Below are 15,145 nucleotides of genomic sequence, written 5' to 3'. Positions count from 1 at the left end.
CTGTGGTACAGGTAAATTCTTTACATATCATCAAATCAATGGTATATATGACGTCCTGGGAAAAGTTACATACTTGCCCCTGCTTCTTTTCCGTAGCTTAACAGGATATAACACTCCTGCTTTCTTTTGGAAACAAGGTGAAAGGACCGCACAGGCTGCATGAAACTGCTACTCTGATGTGACCAGTGCCTTTACCTAACACCCGTGTCTTTGCCTTACACCAAAGTATATGTACATGATCCACACTACAGCTCTTCACAGTAAGTTTTTATAATAAGACCAGTGACCTGCCCGAATGGAACAACAATGAAAACCATTTCATCATCTTAGGATGCACCCACTATTGCTCAACCTGCTATTCATCAGTGGACAGAATGAATAAATTGCATCTACTCCAGAGGGGTGGGGGTCTTTTGATAATGCCAGTCCTGCATTCCTATATGCAGTACCAAACCTGTGACCCTCAAATACTGCAGTGTTGTTACAATAGTCTAAGTGGATATGGCACTAGATGCATACGATAAAATAAGATAAGATACATTTTATTACTGCAGATCACAGTTTATGAATAATGTATATATGACCTATGTATTACAGGGCTGCAAATTTACCAAGTATATGTGGCCAAGGTTGTAAAGATACTTAGAAATTGAACTAAATGCAAAGGATTACATTCTACCTCCATTTGGTGAAAGTGAAACAGACAGCTAGTGCCATCTATTGACAATAGTTTGAATGGGGAGTAATAATTTTTTAAAGATCATTTGAATGAAACTTTGAAGACATTTCAAGATTTCCACTAGCTGTACCTGTTCAATCTGAAAACAAAAGCTGAATTAGGGTGCTCAGACACAACCAACGGTGTTTATTATGACTTTCTCATTGCCGTTTCCATCCTTATTGTTCGGAATGAGCTCGGTTGGTACCATCAAATCATAGAAAATTGAATAGTGACCTTTTGACTTCTGATGACCTACTTTTATACATGCCAATAATAATTTTCTTAAAAAAACATCAGATGCCAAGAGCACTTCATAATAAACGTGTTGAGTGTTTATTTGTTCTAATAGGGTGTTTGTTGTGTTAGTTAATGTTGACGGTAAATTCGATATATCATAAAAGTATCAATTTCTGCAAAAACCTGACCTTGGCTCGTTTGTTTCCGTTTCAATATTTTTCTAGATGGCTCAACATGGGTGCTTTAAATTGTTGGAAATTCCTTACAGCTATTTCTAAGCCTGAGTTTGGCAAAAGTCCCAATAGATGACCAGGGATGGGGGTGGTATTTTGATAAAGCCAATCCTGCATTCTTATATGCAGTACCAAACCTGTGGCCCTCAAATACTGCAGTGTTGTTACAATAGTCTAATTGGATCTGGCACTAGATGTATACGATACAATAAGATAAGATACATTAATTTTTATTACTGCAGATCACAGTTTATGAATAATGTATATATTGCCTATGTATTACAGGGCTGCAAACTTACCAAGTACATGTTGCCAAAGCTGCAAAGATACTTAGAAATTGAACTAAATGCAAAGGATTACATTCTACCTCCATTTGGTGAAAGTGAAATAGACAGCTAGTGCCATCTATTGACAATAGTTTGAATGGGGAGTAATACTTTTTTTAAAGATCAGTTCAATGAAAAGTTGATGGAATTGCAAGATTTCCACTAGCCTGTACCTGTTCAATCTGAAAACAAAAACTGAATTAGGTTGCTCATATACAACCACAGGTGTTTATTCTGACTTTCTCATTGCCGTTTCCATCCTTATTTTTCAGAATGAGCTTGGTTGGTACCATCAAATCATAGACAACTGAATAGTGACCTTGTGACCTCCGATGACCTACTTTTATACATGCCAAGAGCATCAGATGCCAAGAGCACTTCATAATAAACATTTTGAGTGTTTATTTGTTCTAATAGGGTGTTTTGTTAGTTAATGTTGATGGTAAATTTGATATAATATTATCATAAAAGTATCAATTTCTGCAAAGACTGACCTTGGCTCGTTTGTTTCCGTTTCAATATTTCTCTAGATGGCTGAACATGGGTACTTTTAAATGGTTGGAAATTCCTTCTGACATAGTTTCCAGCCATTTCTAGGCCTGATTTTGGCAAATGTGCTAATAGATGAATAGGCAAAGCTAAAATCCGCAAAGTTTGAGCTTGACTCAAAATCGGTGACCTTTTGACCTCTGATGACCTACTTTTGTGGTTCATTTGCATATTATGATATGTAATCGTTAGAGGGCTTCAAGACACATAGTTTGAGTGGTGAATTATTATGATAGGGTGATTCTAAGGAAGGTTATTCCAAATTAAGTTTCCCCTACGCCCAAAATTTGCTTCCGAATTTTTTTCGCACACTATTCAATTTTCAGGGTGAAAATGACAGAAAGCTACTTGATACGGAAGGCTATCACTTCATTTTATTATCTACATGCATAGACCCATCAGAAAAACCCTATGAGCCTTTGTCCCTCTGGGTGGTACCAAATCATGAAAAATTGGCCTCTGGCCCATAACCCCCATGGTAATTCTGATGAATACGGAAAATGGTTGTCGACATCTTGCCTCGTCCTAGATTTGCTGATCAACATGCGCCGTCGTTGAGAAAGTGACCAGCTGTATGAATATGGTTTATTCAGAGTCACGGTTAGGTCCTTACTGAAAATAACGTTTTTATGTTTTCTTAACCTGACTAGAGATATTCCAATGTATCTCAAGAAATAGTTTATAATACAGCAGACGAGAAAGAGGAAGTTATTTTATTGGTTGAGATGTAAAAGGATTGATCCCTTCCTGTGGATCCATGAGATTTTTCCAATTCTAGCATACGAATGAATATGAATGAATATGAATGAATGAATGGCTAACATCATCCAAGCACAAAATTACATTATATATCAAATGTGAGTATATAAGAATAATTATTTATGTAATTATTATTATTTTTTAAATCAATAAAACACTAGCATACAGGGGGCGGGACATAAACCAGTAGACAAGCGCTCGCCTGATGCGCTTTTGGTCTATGATCGATCTCCGTCTGTGGGTTATTTCTCGTTCTAGCCAGTGCACCACGATTGTTATATCAAATGTCGTGGTATGTGCTATCCTGTCTGTGGCATGGTGCATATAAAAGATCCCTTGCTACTAACGAAAACAAAAAAGTTGCGGGTTTCTTCTCTAAGACTACATATCAGAATTACCAACATGTTTGACATCCAACAGCCGATGATTAATAAATCAATGTGCTCTAGTGACGTCGTCAAACAAAAACAAACAAACTTTAACCTTAAACTAACGCATGTATGTCATAACGATGTTCCACTGTCTCGGTCTATCCGGTGTTTCATTCAGTAATTCCCAGACGCTAGTAATATGCCGTCTGTAATGACCGGGCTATTACGGGACAAATGTTATGCTTGGTATTCATGGCTTTGTCAGATAGGACGCCGATTACATCCCATTTTTGTTGAAATCTCGGCATTGATGACTAGGCAATTAATAGAGCCATATCGACCGCCGCTCCGTGCGATTGCCAATAACTACATTTGCATTATTTATATGGCCGGCGGAAGTTGCCGTAAAGGTGACGTAATTGGTACAAAATACTTGTTATAAAAGATGACAGTCGTCATGGTACCACTGAATATATAAGATGAAAATCTACGTGCGAATGGCATCTTTGTGGCTAGATATATGTATATGTACCGGAAGATGACAGGAATTGGGGGAGGGGACTAGGAAAGACAGTTATTGATATTCACCCTTCAAATGGGGGATGGGGGATGGGGTGTGGACAATACACATTCTGACCCTTCCAACGGCTATAGTATCTATTTTCACAAGGATGTCTTTATTAGCATCTTTGAATGGTAGGGGCGGAACGTAGCCCAGTGGTAAAGCGCACACCTGATGCGCGATTGGTCTAGGATCGATCCCCGTCGGTGGGTCCATTGGGCTATTTCTCGTTCCAGCCAGTGCACCACGACTGGTGTATTAATGGTTGTGGTATGTGATATCCTGTCTATGGGATGGTACATATAAAAGATCCCTTGCTGCTAATCGAAAAGAGTAGTCCGACGCCATAAAACTGTAAATAAAATGTGTCGAGTGCGTCGTTAAATAAAACGTTTCTTTCCTCTTTTTTCTTTGAATGGTTGGTTATAAAGTATCTCGTAAATATGTAAGCATTTTTTAAATGATTAATGTTCGACTATATTACTATCAGCATTGTCACTGATGTCTATCGCTCATATTTAGTACCAGTCAGCAATCATTTCAACCAGTCCCACCCACCCACCACCGACGCACATTGATTTATTAATCACCGGCTAATGGATGTCAAACAAAACTCGCTACATTTTACAATTTGCAACAAAATCTTTTATATGTACTTTCCCACAGACAAGACAACACAAACCATGATCTTTGATATACCAATCGTGGGGTACTGGTTGGGACGGGAACACGTGGTCAGTATTGCATTGTAATTATTTTACTTTCAGGAAATATTACATCTTTGAACTGTTTGATAAGGTATTGACTTCATGTGCCATTTTGACCTTTTAATCAATATAATAAATGTGATACACAGTTACATCGAATTTCAAGGAATATAAAAATAATAATAATATAGTTTATAATGTTGTAGCTATTAGGGGTGTGTCCTGTTTCGGTTATTGTGATATATTTTGATTTAAAAAGTAAATAATATGTATCATGATACACCCCACCTATATCGATATACTCTATTGGCTAAATTACTGTTCCATTGTTTAGAGCCTAAGTTTGTTTTGCAAATGTTACATTTAATTCTTATTCAGTCCTTGTTTTCATTACATATATATGAAAACAAACCCAAACCCAGACAGATTTTATATATAATTCATAATCCAAAATGGACGAGGTTAAGTTATTTGAATTTTAACAAATATCTGTATGTTATGAATGCACGTTTGTCTCGCTATCAATAACTAAAGGTATTTGCATAACAAAAGATTAGGATCCGAGGCTATGGGAAGGCCATTATAGTTTGTTTCATTGAATCAAGGTCATGTATTTTTTGGAATGTAGAATGTGTACCAGCTTTGTCTAACATTTTCTTTAGACACATACGTAAAACTTCATGTAACCATTTCATGCACATGCAGTATATTGAATCAATTTTGCAAATAAATTATTTATTTGAATTTTATTTTATAAATTATATATTTACATACCATACCTATCTTAACACAACTGGGGTGTAGTAAAAAAAAAAACCCACAAAAAACAAAACAGATTAGCTTACACAAGGTCGGGGTATAACAGAGTCTACAGTAATAGGTCTGGTAGGCCCTCCCGTTTACACAAATTGTTTTCTTTTAATTGTGGTCCAAAATTTCGTAATGCGGAAAGCAATTTTGTAAACAAAAAAGCAGTTTTTTCGGGGGTTCCACCGCTTTCTCATTTCCTATACACTTCCCTGAATGTCTAAAATACGATAATATTGCGTGTACATATCTAGTAGTTATAGCATTGTGTAAACCACAGAAAATACAATTCCAGAAGGATGTATAAGTTCACAGAAAATGTATTACTGGACAGTTCATATGTTGTTGTTCTTTAAGTAAAATATGGGTAAATCGAAACGCATTTCAGTTACTGTAAAATCATGTATTCAGAACCTTTTTGATTATTTTGAAGACGAATATCAGCGTGGTAGACCTAGATATGCCGCTTATCGAATCGTTGAACGAGTTGCCGCTGCACTTAAAGTTTCGGTTTCAACAGTGAAAAGAACTTCAAAAAATCGAAACGATACCAATTCGTTTGTTAAAGAACCTGACCAAACAAATCATCGATTTGTTTGATAAACATGTTGTTCGACAAGTATGCCGATCTTATAGCGAGGGTGAATTACCTACATTATATAAAATTGCCTTGGCTTTGAAGGAGGAATGCGGCATCAACATATCGATATCAACATTACGTAGAACACTTAATGGCCCCAATTTTAAATATTTCTATAACCGATAAAGTGATTTATGAGGTCGTCAGTATGGCAGAAAGGAGACTTTCCTATTTCCATGAAGTATCCAGTTTACAAGAACAGGGGTATTTAAGATGAGACGTGGGTGAACGTTAACCATACAACATCCCAGCACTGGACAGATATCCATCCGGACACAAGCACCGCCAATCACCTGCCTAAATTAGACGCTAGCCAATGAGTTCCTAAACTCTGATCGATGACTGGGAAGGGAAAACAATTTATCTGTCATGCTGGCTGTGATAAATGTGGACTGAAAGATGATTGCTGTTTGGTATTTGAACCTAAAACAAAAGATGCGGTCTACCATGGTGAGATGAATCATGAAACTGTTCTCAAATGGTTTGAAGAACAACTTATGCCTTCTTTACCATAGCCTTCTGTCATCGTCATGGATAATGCTAGCTATCACAACAAAATAACTGACATAACACGATGGTCTACACTTAACGCCAAGAAGGACGACTTACAGTCGTGGCTACGAACCAAGAAAATACCTTTTGAAAATAATCTGACAAACCCAGTTCTTTATGATCTTGTGAAAAGTAACAAATGTGCACCTCAGTTTGTTGCTGACTGTATTGCCGAACACCATGGACACGTATACCTAAGACTGCCACCAAAGCATTCGGAACTGAATCCAACAGAACTGATTTGGAGACATATCAAGTAAAAGGACACATAGCTCGTCATAATGATGGTAACATGACCACTGCAACGAAAGAATTGTCAGTTGCTTTGAACTTTGTCACACCTTACAAACTTCTTCAATACCGTTAAACATGTAATGAAGATCGAAGAATATTTCAGAAAGCAAAATAGTTTTATAAGAAATAAAATACTACCTGTTATAGTATCCGTTAAAGGGACAGAACCTAGTTTCAACTCGTGAAAATTAACACTAAGTTTAGTTAATCTACAAACCTGTAACACATTTGAATAAAGTTACAACTGAGTGAAACATGAGTATGTGACTTTGAAATGGTGAAATACCCTCTAAAATAGACTAAAATTCTACTCCATAACTGTCACTTCTCAGACGCACGTGCGTTTTTTAAAATAAGAAAAATAAATTTTGTGATATTAAAAACACCAGGATGACCAAAACCACTTCGAATGTGCGGAAATGGATAATCTAAACAATGAAATCTAAGTAAAGTATGATTTCAGTTATCAAAAACGGCTCTAATAGTCAAAAATATGCCTTAGTGTTTTAAAAAATCTAGGGTACTAGTATGTCCCTTTAACGAAAACAGTGATGTAGAAATGGGTTCGTCGAGTGATTAAGTTGTTTCTCTCTTCCCTTCAAGCATATAACGTTCAATGCATTTATCAACTCTTTTAACACTGAACAAAAATTGTTTTCATGGCATTCATTATCAGTGACTATGAAGCAACCTCTCAAATGAAGAAATATATGCAGATATTATAAAACATGGACAATCAATATACAATCATATAAAATACACCTACATACGATTACGCCAGAGGTGGGGGTGGGAGTGGGGGTGGGAAGAGGCCACGCATCCACCAATCACGGGTATACAATATTTTGTTTAAGTGTGTGTGAAATATGTCACCCCCCCCCCCCCCCCCCCCCACATCCCCCCCCCCCCCTCACTAGACGGGAAAGTGGCCTTCAGTTGAACACTGCCCATGCATTAGTAAATGATGCATGTTATATATTATTCATGGACATACAACCTGACTGTCATAATGTATCAACATATCTTATAGTTACTTTACAGGTTTTTTTATCCACAATAGCACGCGAACTTCTTTATCTTTGCATCAGTACATTAGTGAAAATGCAGGCGCGGATCCAGAAGGTTTTTTTAATAGGGGGGGGGGGCAAAACCCGTTGTTGATTTTGAACAGGTGGACGGGATACGTTTGCATTGTTTGTGTATTCTGTAATATATATTGTTTGACCAAAAATAGAGGAGGCGGGTGACTTCGGCCCCCGCTTGAATTCGCGCCTGATTTTCTTCTTGAATTGTGTTTCACGATTGTTTCTTAATATAGGTCAAACCACAATATCTGTCGATAGGAAGGTGGAAAAGAACATTAGTTCGAAACACACTATAGAGTGATTCTTTTGTTATGCAAATAGCTTCAGGTATTTATAGCAGAAAGAACCTGCATTCAAAACATACAGATATTTTTTTAAAATGGAAATAAGTTAACTTCATGCGGTTTAGTTGATGAATTGTATTTGAAATCTGTCGCGGTTTGGGTTTGTTTTCATTCCTACGTAATTAAACAAAACAAATAAAGAAAACAAGTATTGAATAGGAATTAAACGTAACTTTTGCAAAACACTTTGGCTCTAAACAATGGAACAGGACTATAAATTCTAACAATAACCTTTAGTTCACCGAGGTGGAACATATGTTTTGAGGTTTAGATAATAAACTTCAATTTGCATCATGTATTGTATTTTATTTTGTTAGTCTTCATCAAAATACTATTGATGCTCTTTTAAATGCGGTAAAATATTGTATCATACATAATTGTGTGATATCCGGTCGATATTGCAATATATGGCGATGCAAACATTTTTCGTAATACCCAAAATAACTTATTGTTCTAGAATCCCCGCTAAATCCACGGGTGCTATTTACACACGTTTGGGGCCTATTTCAGAAAACATCGTAAGTTTACGTCTGCAACTAGCAGTTATACCGGTCATTTATTTACATATGTTTGACATCTATTTCACGCAGCAAATTACATCATTACGGAAGATGGAGCATTTTAAGGACAAAATGAAATGAAATATGTGTATTTCAAACTATATTTGTTGTAATATAGTAGCAATAAGAATTGTGGTCGACTCGTACAATTACGTTTACGCGTAAAACTAGGCTTACGATGTTTTGTGAAATTGGGCCCTAGAGGACAGTTATTGCCTCCGTTTGACAGGTAACATTTTAGATGCGATAAAGCGGCGGTACTAATGGAATGTAATAATATTGTCTTTATTGTTGTTCAGGTGTTGGTGATGCTTGTTTGGAGGATATGTTAACCAACATTGGTTTTTAGAGCAAAACGTGCTCATTGGTCTAACAGAAAGTTGCTGATGTTTTTTTTGTTTTTTCCGTAAACACAAAAGCTTGACAATACGATGATAAAACGACTTCATGTAATTAAAACTAGTATTTGTATTAAATATTACAGAGACGTTTTGGTTAGTATCTAATATGTCTCATTATAATAAATAGTTGGAATAGGGACTCGTTGCCAGTCCAACCTTATTTTATCTATTTGTTTGTATTTTATTATTTGACTGCAATAAGTAATTCAGTATGTATGGTGTTGGCATTATCTGAACTGATAATTTCTGACTCGTAGTCATTAAAGGAAACCCGTTACATTTTTCCTAATGCAGCAAGGGATCGTTTATATCCCACAGACAGGAAAACACATATCACGGCCTTTGTCCGGTTGTGGTGCACTGGTTGGAACGAGAAAAACCCCAATCAACTGAATGGATCCACCGAGGTGGTTCGATCCTGCGACGCAAGCACCTTAAGCGAACACTCAACCGACTAAGGTAAATCCCGCCCCACACCGGCAATGAAACAGTTCAGTAAAGACATTCACATCCAATATTCAAATAAGCAAAGAAATACATCATATCACAAAAGATACAATTCATAATACGTACCATTAAGGACATAAACTCAAAACTGACGTCAGAGAAAACAGCATTGACATCAGTTAATGTGCAAAGCACATAACTAGAGATACAATCACATAATAGATGGAACAAACAAATGAAAAAATGCACATATGACATCAGTAAATACATGATTGGCATCAACAAATACACAGTTCCCGATATTGCCTTTGAGATCATGAACATATATAGTGATATTTGAGACGACCACGGAGTCAGAATCTTCACTAGCAACTCTCTTAGGGTCACGTCCAGGAGACTTATTGTTGAATTATATCCAAAAAAAAAGGTCTAAGAAGAACCCTCCAGATCCGTTGGCCAGACACCATCAGCAACATAAACTTGTGGGAGAGAACACATCAACTGGCTGCTAGAGATGAGATTACAAGGAAAGGATGGGGATGGATTGGTCATACGCTACGGAAACCAGCATCGAATATTACCAGGCAGGCTCTGACATGGAACACACAAGGCAGAAGAAAAAGAGGCCACCCAAAGAACACATGGCGAAGGGACCTTCAGTGGGACACTAAGAAGACAGGATACAGTTGGAGGCAGCTTAATACCAGAGCCCAGGACAGACAACTCTGGAAAACTGTAGTCAGTGGTCTATGCCCCAGAAGGGACGACGGGAAGAAGTAAGTAAGTATCCAAAAATAACCTAAAATAACCAATATCATCAATTTGGGGGACACAAACAAACTATCTTTAGCGGGACTACCATGAGTACGCAATCATTGTAACATAATTATTTTTCAAATAAAAAATCCTTTTCAGGAACTAAATTTAAATCTTGAATACAATTTATTGTTTAGAACGTCAGTTTCTCTATATCGAAAGTGCTTGTGGTCAGCGTAATGTTTGTAGCAGCGGAAATGCCATTTTACTTACTAATATATATTTGTGGTGTCGTTATTTTTATTTGTTTTCACTATGAGTGATATAAATGTGATGCATACGGACATATACCTGGATATATTATGATCTTTACTCCTGGACAAACGGACTATATACCTGGACAACTATCTCGCACACTGGTATTCACACTGACAGCGTCATAACAACTATATTCATTCACATTAGCTCTGTCCTGTGCTAATTTGAAGGATGTATCGTCCTGTATAAGATTTCCTCGGGAGTGGCTGCTCTATAGACGAGGCACTAAATAAAGAATGAGAGAATCAACCACTATTGAGTCGTTAAAACTCGCTCTGTGTGAGAGCCGGTACCGAGCTGCGAACCCATTCCTTACCAGCCTTATGTCCAATGGCGTAACTGCGACACTACCGAGGCCGGTCGTTGTATCAATTCAAATAATATGTTAAAGAATTTCACAGGGGAAATAACCGCATTTTAAACAAAAATATCGTTCGCATTATGATTACAGAAGTAATACCCCTTTAACATATGCATGTAAGCAGAATATTGTTACACGAAGAAACCTGACGCCTCTGTGCGAAACTAACCTGCGCTGTACTCTCTTTAGGTGACGTATAGCAAGGTGTTCCCATGTGACAACATGGTTAATAACATGCAAGTTTAATGGCATGACTTTATATGTAAAAACAACAACACAACACCAACAAACAAAACAAACAAACAAGCACGAAATAAGGTTTTATATTTGGCCAACGTAGTTGAAATATGTCCAGCCAATACGACATTTTCATTCAACATCCCGTTATATTGGAAATGAATCATGAACTTTCTTCAGTAAATACGTTAGTGAGGTTAAGTATGCATATTTATCGTCAAAGTTTAGTTGATATATTAAAGCCATTAAAGGCTTCCAATATGCCACTCTGCTCACTGAATTTAGTGAAACATCGACAGTGGCAATTCACCACACGCTTTTGCATTTACCACAGTTTGACACCCAATAGCCGATGTATTTTTCTTGCTGGGGTGTCGTTAAACATTCATTTATTCATTCACCACACGCTGTTTTTAGTGATTTGTTTTCCAGCAAGGTTTCTGTAGGCAGTACCTAAAATGACGAGAATTCCACAGTAAAGATTTTTAAAATACAGTACTACTCAGATCATTATTATACAAGAATAAAAGTCAGTGTCCCATTCATAGTATTATGATTTTGCTTACTGATATAAGCATGTATGTAGCTAGTGCAAACATTATAATAAAAGAATCTTGGTGATGTTTATGAAAGAACAAAAACATGTTGAATAACAATACCTTATTGTGCCTAGGCTAATGTAGCTTATGGTGAAAGAAAGGGAGCATAGATCAGTATTCATGCATTACACTTACTAGGCATGAAAAAATATTGATATGAATTGAAGGAAAACTCGTGTCCATCCATCAACATCTGACGACCAATCGCATCTCAGGCGAACTAAGCGACACGCTACCCAAACTAATAATATTATAAAAAATTACTCATTAATGGACAACCTGAAAGTAATTTTAATTAAGCGCTTTAGGGCATATTGTCACAGACCACTCATCTATTATATAGCCCAACAAAGTATAACCTGAGAACATATGTATTTGATTTGTCCCTAAATACACCTTATTCAATCATCTTCATAACCACCATGCCCACCTATTAATGATATTTAGTAAAAATTATTTAATTATGGCAATGGTCCATAATTCAAAAATTAAAATTGCCGAGAGGGTTGACATGGATTTCATTCTATCATGGTTCACTTAAGGTGATGCGATAGCCAGATTTGTTTTCCAAACATTGATGCAATTTTCATTTATTATCAATTTTTAGAGAAATAAGATCATTAAATCCGTGACAGTATGCCTTTAAATGGAGGGGAAATGGAGGTTGGGGTATGGAGGAGCATCAATCGTATTGGGAACTTTAGTGTGACCGGTCAGGGAGGGACCGGAGGGGTGAGGGAGGCAGGCCCCTGGACAAACCTAACACACCCTACGGCCGAAAACGCCTACGCCTATGCGTCTTAACACTAAATTTCCGGTGGGATACCCCCTCCCCCTCCCCAAGACACCCCCAGCTAATCCAACAGCCGTGCCCTCCAGTCTTGGTGCTCCTCAAGCTTGTTGAAAAGATCCACTAGGAGAGTGGTACAGCCACTAGTAGAGTGACGTAGTCCAGCGATGGTATTATGTAGAGAGGAAAGTTTGCAGGGACGTTTTGTGTCTGGTGAGTAGTGCAGAGTGAAACGTATTCTGGCGATCCCGGAGAGCAGAGGCGCCTCCCTTTCGACCAAGAGAACAAAAACGTTACGTCATTCAAAAGACGCTGTAGTCAATTTATTGTTTAAAAACCGAACGGTCAAGGTAAAGAACCAGGTCTCACCCGTCGACATATGAGCAGTATACCGCCCTGTTGAAGTGTGTGTGTGTGTGTGTGTGTGTGTGTGTGTGTGTGTGTGTGTGTGTGTGTATGAATGTGTGTTTATCCATATTTGTGTATGTGGGTTTATGTATGTGTGTGGGTGTGGGTGTGTGTGCGCGCGTGCTTTCCCCTTGGGTTTTGTTGTTGCTGTTGTTGGTCTTTTTTAGCATTAATACAAACAGAATAATGCATTAGTGGCAATTATATCTCATTCACCGTATATGAAATTGTTTCAATATGTATCTAATGAGTGAAAGCGAGTTGGGTACGTTTTCAAACAAGGAGTTGTAAGATATATGGTATCTATAGTCATGATTATATAGTATTATGTTTCTTACATACTAGTATATCCTCCAAAATCACGTTTGAAATACTTGTAAACGTCTTGTCCAACTAAAATGTATTTACGGCGTTTGCGCTTTACAGTTTGTGCGTCACAGAGCAGTCAGTTTCAGAAAGAAAGAAAGAAATGTTTTATTTAACGACGCACTCAACTCATTTTATTTACGGTTATATGGCGTCAGGCATATGGTTAAGGAACACACAGATAGAGCGAGAAAACCCGCTGTCGCCATTTTATGGGCTACTCCTTTCGATTGGCAGCAAGGGTTCTTTTATATGCACCAACCTACAGATAGGGTAGTACATACCACGGCCTTTGATATACCAGTTGTGGTGCACTGGCTGGAACGAGAAATAGCCCAATGGGCCCACCGACGGAGAAGCCAGTTTCAGATTAACTTATATATCGCAGAGCAAGTCATTTCAAATGTGCTTATTTCATTGGATGGTATGGTTGTGGCGACTATGACAGCACCTACGAGCAACCAATCGTCTGTCTCTAACGCCACAGACCTACTATTTTTCACAATTAGAGCCGTATGAAATCAGACATTACTTAAATGTTTAGATAATCCATGTCTGTACATCTAAAGTGTTAATTATCTTTCTGGTGTTTCTAATGTTGCATTTAAAAAAAAACGCACGTACCTCTGAAAAGTAACGGTTATCGAGATGAACTCTAGTCTATTTTTAATGGTATTTTCCCGTTTCAACTTCACAGACTACTGTTTCACTCTATTGTAACTGAATCCAAACTTGTATTACAGGTTTGTAGATATAAGCAATGTTAGTGTCCATTTTCACGGGTTGAAACGAGGGACTGTAGCTTTAAATGAATAACATATGTAGTACCATGATATATCATTAAAAACCCGAATAGGGTAGAATTTACGAAGCCTGTTTTTCTTAAACGCAAGTGTTTAAGCATTGTAATTGTATGTACGTGTAGTTACATGTGTGTAAGACATAAACAGGCTTAGTAAATTAGGCACATAATGTTCTCATCAACGGTTGGGTAATAATACTTTTTTTTTAAATGATATGAAAGCGCAAATGTGGTAACTCAGTTGTTGTAGGATATTTATATAGATAACCTAAATTATTGAAGATTGACAAGGAACCATGATGAGTTACCTCCCGTAATATCAACAAACCTTGATACTAGAAAAAAAGGCGTTAATTTCAAAAACACATTTTCAAGTAATTGGAATATGGTTTGTAGGCAAAATTCGGTGAGCTTTGAGCAATGATGTATTTAACGTGAACGTGAATATATTACTTCTCTTATGCTTGCGTGAGCCGTAGTCCACTACTGTACTATTCGCACCTGAATAAATAGAAAAACATGTTGAAATTATTTCTATTTGAGAGAGAGAGAGAGAGAGAGAGAGAGAGAGAGAGAGAGAGAGAGAGAGAGAGAGAGAGAGAGAGAGAGAGAGAGAGAGAGAGAGAGAGAGAGAGAGAGAGAGAGAGAGAGAGAGACATACACAGAGGGACACAGAGAGGGAGAGAGAGAGAGAGAGAGAGAGAGAGACAGAGACAGAGAGAGAGAGAGAGACATACATACACAGAGAGAGGGAGGGAGACACAGAGAGAGAGAGACATACACAGAGGGACAGAGAGAGAGAGAGAGAGAGAGAGAGAGAGAGAGAGAGAGAGAGAGAGAGACATATACACAGAGAGAGAGGGAGAGAGAGAGAGAGAGACATACATACACAGAGGGACAGAGAGAGGGAGGG

General features: G+C 37.6%; 1 protein-coding gene across 1 annotated transcript in view; it reads right to left on the bottom strand.

Moving 5' to 3' along the window:
- Nucleotides 1–11,337: 11,337 nt before the first annotated feature.
- Nucleotides 11,338–15,145, bottom strand: part of LOC121383259 (carbohydrate sulfotransferase 15-like) — a 70,138-nt gene continuing 66,330 nt past the window's right edge. Inside the window, exons 8-9 of the mRNA XM_041513169.1 lie at nucleotides 14,686–14,733; nucleotides 11,338–11,720 (exon numbers count right to left, since the gene is read on the bottom strand). Of these exons, the coding sequence (XP_041369103.1) occupies nucleotides 11,665–11,720; nucleotides 14,686–14,733 (104 nt within the window). The 3' untranslated portion in view covers nucleotides 11,338–11,664. The remainder of the gene's footprint in view (nucleotides 11,721–14,685; nucleotides 14,734–15,145) is intronic.

Source organism: Gigantopelta aegis, chromosome 10 (genome assembly GCF_016097555.1).
Source record: "Gigantopelta aegis isolate Gae_Host chromosome 10, Gae_host_genome, whole genome shotgun sequence".
NCBI lineage: Eukaryota > Metazoa > Mollusca > Gastropoda > Neomphalida > Peltospiridae > Gigantopelta > Gigantopelta aegis.
Note: the sequence above shows the minus strand (reverse complement) of the source record. Positions and strands in the feature narration are given on the sequence as shown.